The sequence below is a fragment of the Pelodiscus sinensis genome, chromosome 5 (assembly GCF_049634645.1).
Source record: "Pelodiscus sinensis isolate JC-2024 chromosome 5, ASM4963464v1, whole genome shotgun sequence".
NCBI classification, from domain to species: domain Eukaryota; kingdom Metazoa; phylum Chordata; order Testudines; family Trionychidae; genus Pelodiscus; species Pelodiscus sinensis.
The window spans coordinates 52,843,662-52,861,479 of NC_134715.1; the positions used below are offsets into that span (position 1 = coordinate 52,843,662).

At 41.0% G+C, this 17,818-nt stretch overlaps 1 protein-coding gene across 8 annotated transcripts in view; it reads left to right on the forward strand.

The window, feature by feature from the left end:
• The window catches only part of ARHGAP10 (Rho GTPase activating protein 10), a 270,200-nt gene that overhangs the window by 158,458 nt on the left and 93,924 nt on the right, over positions 1-17,818 (forward strand). For all 8 annotated transcript variants that reach the window (XR_012904148.1, XM_075930013.1, XM_075930008.1 and 5 more), the window contains 3 exons: positions 623-681; positions 3,376-3,481; positions 4,117-4,276. Coding sequence is in view for 7 of the 8 variants with exons in the window: in XM_075930013.1 (XP_075786128.1) it covers positions 623-681; positions 3,376-3,481; positions 4,117-4,276 (325 nt within the window). In the remaining variant the exon portion in view is untranslated. The remainder of the gene's footprint in view (positions 1-622; positions 682-3,375; positions 3,482-4,116; positions 4,277-17,818) is intronic.

Consider the following 17,818-nt stretch of genomic DNA (forward strand, 5'->3'; position numbering starts at 1 on the left):
CCCTAAAATAAAAAAGGTGACTTATGCAGTGCCCCCCAGCAGATCCTGAGAAAACGTTCTCTTTCAATCCCAGTGGTGAGAAGATGGGTACTACTGTCCCCTCATTGATAAAATGAGGGCTTCTCCAAAAATGCGCAACTGATGTGTGGATACAGATCCAGCCACGACCTCTTCCTCCCTTAGCTCCATTTAGATAAGTTCCTTCTTCCCACTCTTGCAGCCCAATTGCTCAATGTGCCCTTAAAGTGGACACAGACCCACAACACTGAATTGCAGTGACAACATGTTAGAAACGGATGAACAACTAGATACGTAGAATACCTATATTTGTCTTTCGGATGAGTAAATCTCAAAATGTATGGAAAGTGTTCATACTACATTGGAGGCCTCACGTTTGGGTCTTGTGTTTAACCATTTTATTTTCCCAGGATTGTACTCTTAAATGTCACACTTTCAATTTGTGCTACATAAATCATTGAAATCCTGCAAGCTCCCCCCTCTCCTGCATGGAGAGGTGACTGCTTCTCATTGAAAAGCTTTCTATTTGTATTGATTCTGAATAGGAAACAAATGTACATTAATTTACTGTATTTAGTGATTCCATGTTGTTTTTGTCTTCCAGAAGTCTTCCAGAGCCTCTAATGACGTATGAGTTGCACGGAGAGTTCATCATTCCTGCCAGTAAATATTTGATTATAGTTCAAATAGAATTATTTTATAATAGCACTGTTCTAGCACTCAGGAGCAGACATTGAAAATGTACTCTCAGCTAAATTGCTCATTTCAGCTGAATAAATAAGAGGTATAGGAAAAAATTGAAACCATTTAATATGAAGTTAGATGGGAGTATACCATCAATGTATTATCTATAGACACAGCGTATAGAAATATATACACTTAAACATATATAGATGTTCATAGGTACAAGTTCATGGGGAAAATTTTTGCTTAGCTTAGAGCATTTCACTCTGCTTTGATTTATAGAATTTTTTAGTTCAAATTCTGAAGTCTTGGATTTTTTCCCCCTCTTATACTAACTGTACCATAGTGAATATTATATTTTCAGTTTTCTTGCAGTAGTTTGAGATGGTAATATTTTCATTTCCTTAAGCTATTTATACAGAAACAAATTTAATAGGATGCAGTATGCTTGTGGGAGGTGGGGGGGAGAAAGAGCTCCCTTGGATCTTAAAAGTGCTGAATGATCCTTGTTTTCAGAGCCATCTCTCTGGGAGGTCTGTATCCAAGCTGGCCTACGGGTGCCGTGTATATTACTAGAAGAAAGGAATGAACAAGCCAAATTAAACTATGGCAGTTAAAGTAAAGATTTAGAGAAGGTAGAAAAGTGTATTGGTAGATCAGCTGCATGGTGTCTAATGTTAATGGAATTGTCTGGAGGGGGTAGAAGTTGCATAAGGAAAAATGTTGGCAAAATAGCCAACCAATATTTAGCTGATTTGCTTTCCAGCCTGTGGCATTTCTGGCACTCCATGAGAATTGAAATTAAAGTAACGTTTTGAGGACAATTGTTTAAATGTTGTTGGCTAGTCTTAAAGATTGGGGGCGGGAAAAACAGCAGAATGCTAGTTTGTAGTCTTTGCATGAGTATTTTCATATGTCAAAAAAGAGAGAAATCTTTACTGATTGTTTATATATAAAAAGGAAATATTTTCTTACCTTGTGCACAGTTAGCCCTTGAAATTAATCGCTATACATTGCAATTAAGGTGAAGACCATAGTAGAATTCACGACATTTAGATAAATAAGTGAATAAAGAGTTGCAAGATACAGGATTTAAAACATTCCCTTTTCCTAAAGGAAATAACAGTGTATGTTTCTATATTCCTTCCACTCCATTTTATTAGGGTCTCCTGGAAGATGTGTGTTTACTGGTCTTAAGAATACAGTATTCACAAATACTAAAAATGTATGAGGCCCACATGTGTAATGGCTACACTTACCAAGCAAGGAGAAGATACTTGAACATCACTATTTGAATTTCAGCCATTCCGGGTTTTTTTTTCTTTTTTCAAACTTCCAAGTATCTTTCTAACCTAAGTTATAAAAATACAGTCCATTCCATTTTTTTTTATACTGTATTACATTGTAGCAGAGTGTATTCCACCCTGTTCTCTTAACAAGTATTTATTGACAGTGACAAATTCATTTGATGAAGGGTCACTTTATCTGGTGTTCAGGATTCCACAGTACTCAGAAGGACTTTTACTGTGAAGAAAGTTTGATTGTTTTGGAGACATTCTGAATTTGGCTATTCAGAAGTTTAAACTGTAGATGGCATTTTCCTTAGTGAAGGTCCACCAAGAATGTTCTCTACTAAAAATATTTCCAAATCTAGTAAAAGAAACTCTTAAGAAAAAATGGCATGTTCTCTTATAGTAATTTCCTAGCTTATGGAGTAAATTTAGGATAGTAAAGTCAGTGGAGTAGTATTAATATTAGAACTTCCCAGATTCAAAGTGTGTCATAACATCCATAATAGTTTTCTGATATGTACCTTGCTTTCAGTACTAACTTACAAAAACATAAGGTCTCTACGCTCACCTTACTATAAATCATTCTTCAGAATTAGTTTTAAGCCAAATAATAATGTAAAATAAAAAAGCTGATTTATTTTTTTATTATTTACAAATCTTTGTTTTCAGCTAATTAAGAACTTGCATGGCCTAAATTGTTTGTTTCTTTGCACATTCAAAGAAGCCATTGCTGCTTTACACCAGGCTCTGCTACCAATTACTCTACTGACAGCAGTGAGAGATGTAGTTGATATCAAGAATCCTTTATCCTGGTAATCTGACTCTGCAGCCTGGAGAGGGTTATTGGCCTACCTCTTCAAAAGGTGTTAGTTTTTCTCCTCTGAACCTTTTAGTCCTCTCTGGATGTTATTTTCCAGTGCCATTTCTAGTGCAAGGTGTTTTGAAGCAGTGTCAAGAGCTATGTAGCACCAACCAAGCTCAATGTAAAAGATAAGGATAATTAATAAATGTCAAAAGGATAAAGAAGCATCCTTTCGCACTTTGGTTTCACAATGAGATTCTGTAGCGTGTAACATAAACCTTTGCTCTGCAGTATATTTCTAAGCCACATGTGTGATGCAGAAGAATATCTGTATTAAAAAAAAATAGATGAACAGAGAAAAGGCATCCATTTACAAGTAGATTGAAATAACAAATGGACAGGTAGCACAAGAACAGGAGGCCTTGAAAGACACAGTATATGTATTCAATTAAGCTCTATTTGGGGATAGGATCTAAGTGCAAAACCAAAGTATGCTAGGAATGTTTTGTTTTGAGATAGGTGTGTGGGTGAGGAAGGATTTCTATCTTTGATATACACTATGTTGTTTCTGTTCTGTAGAAAGTGGCAGCCCTGAGTCCAGAGTTAATGCTATCCACTTCTTGGTTCATAAACTTCCAGAGAAGAACAAAGAGATGCTGGACATTTTGGTGAAACATTTAGTGAAGTAAGCACCATGGCTTCTTTTATTAGTTTTCAGAGACCTTTTTCTCCCTTTGAAACTCTTGTTATATCTAGAGTTGGCTAAATTAATTGTGGTTGGAGCCAAGGCTGGTTGTGATGATATTAGACACAATACCAGGCACCAAACCTACAGAATAGATGAGAAGTTTGACTCATGCAGTGTGTGTTTTGGAAAGGAGAGCAGAAATCTAATCTGTTAATGAAGTTATGCAAGTATTTACTTAGCACTTCTGCCAGAAATTGAGGATTTGATTGTAGTGAGAGAGTCAATTTATACTTTCTCTGTGCAAATTCTGGCAATGAGAATACTAAAGGTTTGTTAGCAAAATTAGGTTGGTTTCACACTTACCAAAGCCCAAGGCTAAGTGCATTGTACACATTTAAGTTCAATAAATGGCAACTTTTATTTCTTCTTAAATGCAGATGGAAGAATGGCTTTTCTACTTTCCAAAATTCAACATTGTTTTATTTGGAGAAACTTTGCACAAAATAAACTTCTAAAATATGGATTAGGGAAATGAAATGTTTTCATTTGTAAAGTATACTATATTTTTCAAGAGAACTGGGAATTTTCATAACTTGTTTCCTGCTTTTTGTCTTCCAATTCTTTTGAAAAAGTGTTTCAGACCATGCCAAGAAAAATCTAATGACTGTAGCAAATTTAGGAGTAGTATTTGGACCAACCTTAATGAGGCCGCAGGAAGAAACCGTGGCAGCTCTTATGGACCTAAAGTTTCAGAATATTGTGGTGGAAATCCTTATAGAAAACCATGAGAAGGTAAGACTCTATGTTTAAAAAATGCTTAATAAAGTATATATTGAATGTTACGTGAAGTAAACATTACGTTTTATGGGCATATAATTTTACATATGTACATAGAGGTTTTTCTCATATGCCCCATTGTCCCCAAAATTATCACTTTTGTGTATGCAAACTGACCTATCAGCATACTTACCAAGCATATTCAGATGCATATTTATTCATAATGCATACATCTGTACTAGTTGTATACACATGAGTTGTCATGAACAATTGCACATGCACAAAGAAGGGAACTCCTGTCTACTGCATGTGTAAATAGACTGAAAGTAAGTGATCTGTTTTCAGCTTTGCCATCAATTGTGTGTGACCTTGATCAAGGTGCCTGTTATACTTTCTGTGCCTGTTTTCCTCAGCTGTAAAACAGGATTCAGACTTTGAGCTTTATAGAACAAAAGCATTATTTGAGAAATATTGATAATATTCTTATTTAAAAATTCTCATTTAAAATTTTCATTTTCTTAAGTCATTGCTCTCTAGTATAAAAGTTACAATAGAATTTGCTTCCAGTTAAAGTACCCCACGCAGTGCTTCTTGGAGGAGACATTCAAAATAGCATCATGCATCCTCTCTTGGTTCCCCATTATTGCAGTTCTAGTAAGCATCCCACCCTTAGTGAGCCTTTTGGACCCACCTTGGCATCCTGAATTTACCCCCTGTCCCCTTTTTGGTGAGGCCTGAGAGAACCTGCTTGGCTCTTTTGGGTTCCTCCTGGATATAATTTCTTCTTAATTGGAGTGGTTGGCAGAAAGAGGTGGCAAATCCCAAGCCTTCTCACTCATGTTGTAAAATAAACTGTTGCAGTAGATTGTGCAGAAATTAATATGATCATCTTTTCTCCTTTCTTACCTGCTTTGAGCAGTGAAATAGGTAACACTTGAAATGTCAACATCATCACTTCTCTGAGGGTGTGTCTACATAGCAGCGTTATTTTCTATTGTCCACTGACCCCGTCCCTGCCGCAGAACCCTGTCCCCTGCTGCAGAACCCACTGGCACCCTGCCCCCTGCTGGCACCTTGTCCCCTGCCCCAGCACCCACTAGTATCTTTCCCCAGTACCATGTCCTCTGCTCCCACCACCACAGTTGGGGCTACATTAGTGAGACGGGGGGTGCGGAGATTGGAGGAGTTATTTTTTTGCATCTCACTTGTGTGGCCCCAACTCACTTTTCTGTGGGTCAGTGACCCCTGACTCAAAACAGCTTCCCTGCTCTTCTCATAAATAAAGACAATGCTGAAACTTTTTGGGTTTGACATAATATTTTATTTAAAAATGAAGGCTGCTCAACAAACCCCCAATTGGGGCCAAGTCCCCATCTGGCCGCAGCATTATAACATTCCTGGAACCCCACCCCTCCCAAGACCGTAGATCTGAGCCTATCATACACTGGAACCCCCTGTCCTAAGTCTTTTACATCCCCAAACTCCTGCACCCCCACATCCTCAGTCTTCTGCCATAACACTCCTGCACTATCCACACACCTGGAAATCTGCATCATCTACACACTGCCCATCTTACTCCCAACCTCCCTGCCCTGAGCCCCTCACATATGCCAACCCAAACTCCTGCACCCTCACATCCACAAGCATGTGGCTTGCTCAGTACCCCAACACTCCCCATCCTGGAGCCCTCTCCCCGAGCCAGCATCCCCTTCTCCGCCTCCTCCTACATCCAGATTCCCTCCCAGCCCTAGCACCTCTCACCCCTTCCCACACCCAAATCCCTCATTCCCACCCCAGAGCCCACACATCCTGTCTCAACCCAGTGAGGGTATGGCTAGACTGCAGGAGTTTTTCCGGGATTCCAGAGGTATTCCGGAAAAACTGTTCTGTGTCCAGGAATGCGTTTGTTCTTCCGCTTCTTTTAGTGGAACAGCAAACGTGCTCTTTCAGTAACCCCTGTATTCCTCGTTCCATGAGGAATAAAGGGGCTTCCGAAAGAAGATGTTTTTCTGACATTTGGCCCAGTCTAGACAGAATTGGAAGAAAAAAAAAAAGCGGCAGTGTAGCTGTACCCTAAAAGTGTATAAGACCTGGGGATAACAAGTGATGGAGAAGAGGAGAACAGAGGGCAGGGCTTCAAGGTGGGGTTTTTGGGGGAAGGATGGGGCAGTAAATCTTGGCTTGTTCTGACATTTAAAAAGTGATCTTGGACATAGAGGTTGGAGACCACTGTGGTAGAGGGTGCCTTTGAGTGTCTCAAAGAGGGGTTCTGCTGCTGTCTCGCCCATCTGGATCTTGGCAAGCAGAATGTCCCCCATGTGGTGGTGGCATTCTATGTTCTTCGCAATATTTGTGAGGAGAAGGGGGAGACATTCCTGCCAGAGTTTGGGGCAGAAGTTGAGCAGCTCACCAGGGCTTTTGAGCAGCTGCACACAGCTGCCATCTTGCAGGCCCACTGGGGGGTTCTGTGCATCTAGGAGGCCCTGAGGAAGGGTTTCAGACCAGGCCAGCTGTGACCCTCTCCCCTGGGCCTCCCCACAAGGGGTCTCTGCATTGTCCCTCTGTTCCTTTCCTTCCACACTCCTCCCCTGTTGATAAAATAAACCAGACCTTTTGTTTTGAACCAAACAACTCTATTTTTTGTTCAATTGGGGTAATTGTAACTAGGGAGGGACTGGGGAAAGAATCTGGGGAGGGAGGAGAGGCTGAGGGATGGGGCTTGGAGTGGCACCTGCCTCAGGTGGTCCCACCACTTCAGTGGCCACAGGAGGAAGGGGGGATAGAGGGAGAACCTGGAGGGGCGGGAGTGGGAGGGCATCTGCTCAATGGTAGCAACCAGGTAGTCGATGGCAGCTGGGTATACCACACACATGTGGCGGGTCTCTTGTGCCAGCTCCCACCAGGTGGTACGGCGCAGTTCCAGAGATCGCTGGAGACCATGTAGGCAAGACACATGTTTCTGCTCCAGGCCCTCACAGGCTCGTCTGTGGCAGTAGCTCCCACAGAGTTGGGAAGCTGGCACAGAAGGTGTTGCAGGCACCTAACTCACAGCTGATCCAGCAGTAAAGAACAAAGAGAAGGGCAGTCATCCCAGGAGACAGAGTACATGAAGCTTACCCTCATTTCTGAGGCGACATCAAAAGGTCTTGGGTCAACTGAAGGCAATGTACTTGGAGCAAGGCCATCTGTGGCTTTCACAGTGGGCCCTTTTCTGCAGGGGCACAGATGTCCCTGGGAGGAGCCTTGCTACCCCCATGTCCCAGGGACAAGGAGGCATGGGAATATGCCAGCCAGGCCAGGAGCTTGCAAGTGGGACTTGTTGCATAAAGCCTCCATTCGAGCTATTACTTGATTTTACACATGGATTTTCTGGAAATACATTAAACTGTAAGGTCCTGCCAACACATGGTGTAGGCTATGTCTAGAATGCAGGCTTCTTTTGAAGAAGCTTTTCCAGAAGAGATCTTTGAGGAAAAACTTCTTCCAAAAGAGAGCATCTACACAGCAAAAGCGCATCAAAAAAGTGATCTGCTTTTTCGAAAGATAGCGTCCACACTGAATGGACACTCTGGGTATGTCTAAGCAACATGGCTCCGTAGACTGAGCCATGTAGATGAGTTTACTAGACATAGGAAAATGAAGCTGTGATTTAAATAACTATATAGTGGAGTGTTAATTCCTCAATCAATACATCCATACTAGTGGAACCCAGTGGGAATTTTTTGGGTAACAGGACAGGGGTGATGGAACGGTTTGGCTTTCCTCCATGCTGCACACAGGCTAGGTTCAGCAGTAGCGGTGTCTTGTAGGAGAGGACTTCTGTCCCTGCCAGCAGGGGGGGGAGGGGTGTTGGGAGAGGTTTGTGTGAGTTGCAGATGCCACTTTCCGGGGAGGGTGCTACTGGGGTCCCCTCCACTTTCTTCCCCTCCCTGCAGGCTCTCCTAGCAGGAGCTCGGTGTCCTCTGCTATGCCTGCTAAGGAGCAAATACTGCCCCGAGAGAGCGGGTATACCCATGTGCCGTGAATGACACTGCTATGTGTGTGTCCATGACCCCAGCCTCCTTAGAGGTGGCTTGTGGTGGGAGGGTGTCCCACCACAGAGCTGGGAATAAAACAGGCTTCTCCAGAAACCCTGTGAGCAGGAGCACAAGAGTCCTCTGGACTGGCTCTCCACATGCAGGTCTGGGGTGCTGCCCCTGATAGGGAGCTGTGCTCCCTAGCCTTAGCATAGGCCTGCCTGAGCTCCTTAACTTTCATGCGCACCTGCTCCGGGGTGCTCATGTGGCCCTTTTGGCCCATGCTGTCAGTCATCTTACTGTAGATATCAGTGTTCCTGTGCCTGGTGCGGTGATCCTGGAAGTTTAGCCTTGTCTCACCAGATCTCAACAAGATCCAGGATCTCCGCACCAGTCCAGGATGGGGCTCGCCTCTGTCTCCGGGCAGGGGCTTGGGAGTGCCTGCAGCTGTGCTTGCAGCTGTGGGGGACTTAAGTGGCATGCTGGGGTCTGCCATGGCAGGGAATGCTGAGCTGGGCGCTGCTGTCTGGCATGGTGTCAGCAGCGCTAACATCGTGCCACAAACTGTTTCCCCTGAGTCTGCAGTTTTATGGGCTGCAGGGGAGGGGAAACTATAGAGTTCTGATGTGTGGACAGAGTGACCCCCCTGGGCACCTGTGGGAAGCCTGTAGGCCACTTATTTTGAAATAGCTCCAGCTGCCCTATCTACACATGCCGTATTTCAAAATAACTCTTTTGAGAAAGGCGTTATTCCTTGTAAAATGATGATTACAGATTTTGGAATAAGATGCCCATTATTTTGAAATTATTTAGAAATAACTTCATTGCTTTGAAATAACACTGCTGTGTAGACATGCCCTGAGTTAGTCTACATTCATCTGAATTGGACTGTCTGTCTCCCTTGGAACAATTGTTTCAGGTTCTATAAAAGAACCCAAATATAATGTTGGTTCTTATTTTTAAAGCTACCTCCGCGTTTGTTGTAATTCTCTCTCAATATATTTTAATTTAAAGGTTGGACTATGGAGGCCAAAAACAAAAAGCTTCCTGTAAAAGGTACTGGTTTGCCATATGGGCGCATACACTCTGACTCCAAGCTAGGGTCTATTTAACTCCTGCTTATCTAGATCCCTAAACAAGGTTTACAAGCATAAAACCAGGCTGGTTCTTTGTCATCTCAGCTGCTTATAGTTCATTTGAAACTAGTCACTGGTTGAATGTTTGAACCAGCAGTTGTTGTGGTTTTTCAAGTTTCCTGTAAAAAGAACTGTAGCAGAGAAGTGGAGAATGGAAGGCACAATAAAGTGATACAACATCAGCTTATACAACTTAATCTTTTATGCCTCTTTAGGATCTTGAAGGGTCATAATTTATATTTTTTTTTCTTAGAAGGGCTTTTAGTTTCTGCCTTTACCCTTGCCAGCAATGGTCTGTCTGTCTGACTGACCCTTTTCTGTCACGCACAGAGCAGCTGTCACCCAGACTGACAGGAATCTCTAAGACTAGTGGTGGATGGACTTGGTGTATGATGACCAAACTGGCAGGCAGACACTTATAAGGGCATCATAGTCATTACATATCAGATTAACATGTTTTCTTTAAAAAATGAATTTTCTTTCTTTGGCTTCCAAACAGTTGGCAGTGTAGGCAGTCAGGTGTATTAGCAGGAAGGTGCTCATCTTTGCATAGTCGTCTTGATAACAAAACTTCTACGTGCGTCAGATTTTCCAGAGAGACTCACATTATTTTTATTTTATTTATAATCTTGGTAAAATCCCAGCAGACAGTCTGCAGCTGTGGGTACAATCCTGGCACGTTAAACATGTAGAGATGTGACATTTCATTCAGCTGTAAATTTGTTTCCTTGCTAACAATTAAATCATAGAATCTAAAATTGGGATAGTAGTAGTTTTGTCGGGTCAAGACTGAGGGCACATCTTCACTACAAGCTGGATTGACAGGTTGCGATTGATCCTTTGGAGATAGATTTATTGTGTCTAGCTGAGCGCTCTCCCATCAACTGTTGTACTCCACCAAAACGAGAAGGATAAGCTGAGTCAACAGGAGAGCATCAGTTGTCAACTTACCACAGTGAAGACACCACAGTAAACAGATCTAAGTACATCCACTTAAGCTATGTTATTCACACAACTTCAGTTATGTGAACGTAAGATGATGGCCCCCGTTAGTGTAGACAAGGCCTTCGGTGCACTGTGAAGTTTGAAGTAACACTTACCCAGCTTGTGCCTGCCCAATGCATGCCTCTAGCATTCTGCAGAGAAACTTCTCCTTTCATTGGCATTAACATTTAAAAAAAACAAAAGATAACTTTAGAAGTGAGTACTGAGCCAGGTTTTCCAGTCCAAATTCAATTGGTTCAGTAGGTTTTAATCTGTTAAAATGATAAAACTGAGCGTGCCACCTTTTATGATGCTGTCAAGCTGTCATTAAACATCATTAGTGTTCTCTAGCACTGCCGTATGGGCAGCTTTGTTGAAGGATCTCAACTCATTTTTAGTAAGAGAAATAATTAGTTAGGGTTACTAGCTTTGAGATAGTGGTGCAGTAACAGCCATCATCACTCAACTGAATCCTAATTAGAGAACTTTTATACAATTTATATGTGAAGAAAAAAGTGGCTCTGGGCTTTGCCCTGGAATAAGAATAGCTTGTTTAATCCAGAAGCTATTTTTTAAGCATTGTTGAGTACGTTATTTTCTTCTAGCTGGAAAACAATCAGTGCAGCTTTCACCTTGTTTACAGATCTTGTATGTATTTCCAAATGGTGGTAGCAAAAGAGAATTATAGTAGTTTTTGTTGCAGTGGTTCAGGCTGCTGCAGCCGGCCTCGGGCCACTCCTGACTGTATATAGGCTAGTTACTCTGCAGACGGTTTTAAACACAGCTAGGGATGTGAACAAGTCACTGGCACCTGTCTGTTTAAAGCAGGGCTACTCAACTTTGGAAACCCCGGGGACCACAATGATACTCACAGCACATGCTGAGGGCTGCACTTAGTGTGGTTGCATAGATATGCAAATTGCTTCTTCCACACTAACGGGCACGAATACAAAGACTACACAGCATGCAGGCCCCATTTAAGTCAGTTCTGCTAATATTCATAAAATATTTACCCAATTTCCACCCATATGACATAACTTTTAATGAGCAATGACCGTCTAGGAATTGAACAATTAAAACACATATCAACAGAAGACCATTATATTGACTCGCTATTATGGAGCATGGTCCCAGTGGAGGCCATGTTCAAAGGATCCCACCCGTGGGCCGCATGTTGAGTAGCCCTGGTTTAGAGGGTAAACTCTTCAGCGCAAGAGCCATCTACTAGTTTGCATTTGCACAGTAGGGTTCCATTCTTCCTTGGTTCTTAGGAACTACTATAGTAAATATAATTAATACCATCCTTTGATGAAAGAGGCCTTGATGTGTGTATCTCCTTTTATTGCTCCTGGGGGCTCAGGACTATTGTTTAACTTTTTCCCAGTTGTTCTGGCCTCCAGATCCTGATAAGAGCTGTCCTAATGGTCTCTGCCCCGGGTACCATTGGGGGTATATGCACTCAGGAAGAGTGTTCTTGCAGTACCTGGCAGCATGAAGAAAGTAAACATCATTGTCACCAAGCAGCATAATGTTTTAGCCTGTCATTAGACAGTCCAGGGAAATGAATGTAACCATCACTATCTGAAAGGGTTACTTCTGTGTCACTGAATAAGCATACCTTACCGTGAAGCGTGTTGGTTTCTCAACCCTAAATTAAGCTTCCATTTAAAAAAAAAGAAAAAAAAAAGCTGAAATTAAATAATAATAAAAAAGATACTACAGGGGAGTAAAAAGATAATATTACTTCTCATTGATAAGAAAATAGAGAAGTGTAAGTATGAAGAAAGAATAGTAAGAAGAAATTACAAAAAGAGGAGAAAATGAAGTTTACAAAGGAAGAAAAAAACAAACCAAAACCTTGAGAGAAGGGCCAGACAAGAGTCCCATAAGGAAAGAAGGAAGCTGGAGTTTGCTAAGGAAAGAGAGCAAAAAGTAGTAAGGAAAGAATGAGACATCTCCCCCAGAGAATTTAGAAAATTAAATCCATAGGCAAATGCCATCTAAACATGTTTATTTTTAAAAGTTATGTTAATTGCTGTTGGAAGAATTAAGAATTTATTGATTCTTTTTTCCTTCTTCAGCTTTATAAATGTTAAGGGCAGTTAACTGGATACTATGTAGGTTAAAATATATCTATATGTCATGTCATATAGTCTAACAGGGAACTTAGAATGAAGTACTAATATTTGAATATATCTTTATCATTTAATTTTTAAGTAGATGTATCACAGTATTTGTGTATTAAAATTAAAAAATAAATTAAAATTTAAAATTAAAAGATAGTTTGATATAGAGTAGTATTTTAATATTTTTCTAAAACTTAAAACACTTTTGTACCCAGAACACTCTACAGACACTAATCTCTGCAGTAGTCATAAAAGGTGTAAGGAAACTGTATCCTCCTTACAGATGGGAAAACCAAAGCAGAGAGATGCAGGTCTGCAGAGTTAGCCAGGTGTGCTTAGCAACACTTCTGATGACTGATAGCAGGGCACTATTACAGTGGAGCACTGAAGACCCTCTAGGACTAGGAGATGAAGCCATCTCTGAAGATAAAATTTGTCTCCCTCACCAGTCTTCAAGGAAGAGTGGAGAAGCAGATCCCCAAAGAAGGGGAGAGGGAACCTTAGACTTAACAGATCTGTCTCAATGTTGGAAAGCTTGACATGCCACCTTTGCCAGGAAGACCGGGGATAATGGACGGCCAAGGTATAACATAAAACTTCACTGAGGTTGTTGAAAAAACCCACTTTGAATACTCTTGCCCTGGCATATGCTTATGCTTATGCACCCTGCTTCCGGCGACACTGTGACCTTAATCTATCGAGCATTTAAGCTTACGCTTAGTGTTAAGCACATAAGTAATCAGTGATGTCAGTGGGACAATGCATGTCCTTAAATGCTTTGCTGGATTGGTACTATTAAAATCAACCACGAACAATCCATGCTGTACCCTAGTGGATGGCAACTTAGCAAGGAGTCCTCTAGATGGGGCATAGAGTGGTTTTTTAAAGTCCTTTCTCAGTCCTAGGGACATGAGTCCCACGTAATAGTTGTTGTACCAGGGAGACCCTGGTGGAAGGAAGCCTCCATGATGGTTCAATTAACTGAAAAAAAAATCAGTGCATTCATTTAAAAAAACTTAAATCTTAGAGTAGTTTATATTAGAGGAGGCTGTGTATCTGACCTTCATCCAAGATTGTAATTGCTGCTGACATCAAAAGGAACCTAGCCTGGTTGGGGGTTTTGTAGTACATGGTTCCAAGAAAAAAAAGTATAAAACATCAAATCCGTGTAAACACAAAACACAAGCATAAGCTCTAAAAGCAGTCTGTCAAAAAATGAACTACAAGTACATCCATGCACACATGCATTGCATGCAAATAGTCAGTTCTTCTATCTGTATTCCCACATGTGGTAGATTACTGTGGAATATTTCTTTCAAGTCCATATAACATTTCCAAATGGAGTACTCTTTTGTGCTTTTTAATAGAATGCATCATTGACAAAATTCCTTGCCATGCAAACAGAAATGAGACTAGTGAGTGGAATTCAGATGACTAATTCTTTGGGGCTAAATGGCAAGGCTTGTTAAGGAATTGCTTTGCATGTGTTTAGCCTACGGAAATGACTGGAAGGTTCCAGAAGGAACACTGCTAAATATATTTGGTAAGAAAAGGAAATCCTAAGTCAGGAAATTTGCCAGAAAATGTTTTATGAGACAATGTAATTACCGCTTTCTTGAAGATGTGAAAAAAGTTAACCCTTTCCTCAGACTGGCATGCCCTGAAATTATCCACTACTGCAGCTTCCCTTCATGAGCGAAGTGCCAGAATTTACAAGATTCCATCTTTTCTCTTTTGTCTAAAGTAAACAGATCCAAATTATTGTGTCTAGTCTCAGCCAAGTGGATGTGAATAATCTATTTTGAGCCAGTATCTGCCTATATTGTTCATGAATTCTGATCAACTTTGGCTTTATTGAAGATGTCTTTAGAATCATGTGTATGATTAACTTCCACAGTATTTCTCACATAGTGCAGGCAACACCTTTTATTGCAACACTTGTTTAAGCTGAAAGGAGGACAAAAGACATTTGACATGGGTTTAATCAGGCTTCAAATTTATTATTAGATGTCTGGGACTAGCCGGCAGATAACAGTGTATAGGGCAGGTAACTCCATGTTCATTCCAAATAATTATCCAGGGGGCTTTTACCAGCTCCCCCTCTTTTCCATCCCTGTGTCTCCAGCAAACACACTGCTGGGATGTTACCATATCCAGGGTGAGAGGCTTCCATCCACTTCCCTTTTTTTTCATCTTAATCACCTTTCCTATAGAGTACCTGCACTGGACATCCACCCAAGACTTGAGCAATGAGTTGTGACCTACCATGTATCATGAGATGAATGGACAAAGCTCTTCCTCAAATCCTCTGTGGGGAAGATGGAAAAAAAACCCATCTGAACTCAAGCCAATATGGTGGTAAGGGAAACATTCTTTCCCAACCCCTTATAAAAGGGACAGCTAGCATAATGCCCACAGCAGGTGGGCATTACCAAACCTGGTATTTTACTACCTGCCAGGGAGGGAGGTTGTGTCCTGGCTTTACAAAGAGGAGGCTTCCAGCACTCAGATGTTCCTTTTCAAACCCTGCATTCCCAAGTGACAAGTCAGCAATATTTTGCAGCAGTTTTAATCTCTCCTTGCCCCCAGACATAAAGCACCATTCCCTTCATTCAGCCAGACCAGCCTAATCCTCTCCCCCGCCCTCACCTTTTAAAATTCAGTGGTCATTTGTATTGTGATCATGCCATCTGTCATCAGTCAAGATCAGGGCCTTCTTGTGGTAAATGCTGTACACAATATAATTAAAATATGGGCCGTATTCCCAAAGCACTTATGGGAGCTAAGTATAAAATAAATGACAAGAGATGTGTAAACAAATAAATTGGAGAGTGCAAGATATGTTTATTTAAAGGAGTAGCAAACTACAAACTGAATTAAATACAAATCCTTGTTGCCTAGAAGGAAAAATAGTAGCAGGATTCTTACTGTGTTAGTCAAGACCTAATGCATATAATTCCCTTTATTGTGTAGGGTCTGGCACCATTCTCAAAGTTCATGGTTTAAACCATTTCACTCCCATGTTTCAAACTTCAATGGACAGATTGAATGCTGCCTGTATTCTCCATGTATAATTTTTTACAGATGCTTGTGTTTCATTTTGGGGATCTAAGGAAACTCTCATCGCTAAAGATAAAATGGAGGAATTGTCTAGTTAAGTTTGGTGAAGCTATTCTTTGGCGACAACCTAGCTCAGTTTTATAACATTCCCCTTTATCTTTGCAGCTGCCTGTTACTCTCTTTTCCAAGAAAGAGACTTTCAAATTTTCTTTTGGAATTCTTTATTTGCTCTTTTAGTAACTAAATATGTGTGTTACATTTGGGAAAGCTATGAAATAGGATTATTTTGAGTAATTCACCCTCTTGTTTAAAGGCATTAATTGTTCCTTTAATTCTATCATAAGTAAACAAGATGTGTGGAGTGTGCTATGTCTGGCTATGATTTAAAGGGAAACCCCTGCCTTTTATTTATTCTCATTGATGCAAATACTACTAGCATTAAAGTAAAGTAATGAGATGGTGCATTTCTGCTCACTCCAAAGACAGATGTTTTAATCCATGAATATCAATTGTGAACTCTCTCTGTTCTGAATAGCAACAGAATTTGGTGACTTATTGGTCTGTTCATTGCTATCAGGAGCATTCGTATCATGAATTGGTAAAATATGGAACTAGAGCAGGATACAGAGAAAGCTGGAGTTCCTTCACTAGGAATGCTACTTTTAGAAAAGTCTGAGTCTGCAAACTCATAACTTCTAGTTGATCAAAGGATAGAAATTTTAACCTTATGTTTCTCTCCTCTCCCACGGCTGGTCTGTTAGATAGCAGACTTTTGTTTTAGAATCTATGTATAGTTTCTGCATTATAATATAAACATGAGCCACACAGTTTAAGGAGTTTCAGGGAGTAGCCAAGTTAGTCTGTACAGGATAAACTTAAAAAAACAACAAAAAGCCTGGTAGCACTTTATAGACTAACAAAACATGTAGATGGTATCATGAGCTTTTGTGGGCACAGTCCATTTCTTCAGATGACTGGATTTATGAGTTTAGGACGTGCAGACTCAAAATAAATAGTGGAGAAGGGAAGAGAGAGGGAAGGAAAAAGAGAAGGGTGCACAAGGAGCAGAGGGAATGAAAATATCAAAGGGAAAAACAAGTAGGCAGAGCTGGTGCCTATAAGCACGAAAGATTGGATAGTTAAAAGGAAGTGGGTAAGGATCAAAAGGAACTAACACAAGAATCCACACAGAGAGCTGTTCGCACCTTCATTGAATGTTAGGTTGGTAAGTCCCAGCCTTCCATTGTCTCGATTGAGGAGATGATGATCAGAGTGAGAACTGAATTTGTGGATGAATTGTAATTCCAATGCCCCTCTGTGTATTTGACTAGTAGAACTGGTTTGTCACAAGACAGCCACCTGGAGATCTTTTAAAGAGTGGTTAGGTAGATTGAAGTGTTCCCCAACAGTTTTCTGTATGTTCCCTTTACGGATATCTGATTTGTGTCCATTGATTCTTTCCCGTAGGGACTGTCCAGTTTGTCCAGTATATATAGCAGTGGGGCATTGCTGGCATTTGATGGCATAGATCAGATTACTGGATGTGCAGTTGAATGATCCCTTGATTTGGTAGCTTATGTTGTTGGCTCCAGTAATGAATTTTCTTGTATAGATATGTGGGCAGAGTTGGCACTGATTGCAGGGCTGGGTTCCTGGATGCTTATGATGTGGCTGTGTAGCATGGTTACCAGAAATAATTTGTTTCAGGTTGGGGAGTTGTCTGTAAGCGTGAATAGGCTTTCCCTTCCAAGGCTCCTGAGAGTGAGGGATCATTTTCCAAGATGGGTTGCAGATTATGTATAATGCGTTGGAAGGATTTGAGCTATGGACTATATGTAATAAGTGGAATTCTGTTGTTTTATCTTTTGGGTCTGTCTTGAAGTAGTTCATGTCTGGGTACTTTTTTTGTCTCTGTCAATCTGTTTTTTCACTTTTCCAGGTGGGTATTTCAGTTTTAGGAATGCTCTATAAAGATCCTGTAGGTGTTTGTCTCTGCCTGTGGGATCAGAGCAAATCTGGTTGTATCTTAGGACTTAGCTATATACAATAGATTGAGGCTTACCTTCATGCCTCCAGCTTCCATCCAAGACACATTTCTCAATGAGATAATACAATATACCTCAACATCCGTATATTGAAACCATCCCTTGCAGAACAAACTAAAATGTTAGTCATGGTCTTTCTCCCCCTCATGTTCTTCCTCATCATCACCATCAGTGGTTGTCCTCCTGGTAT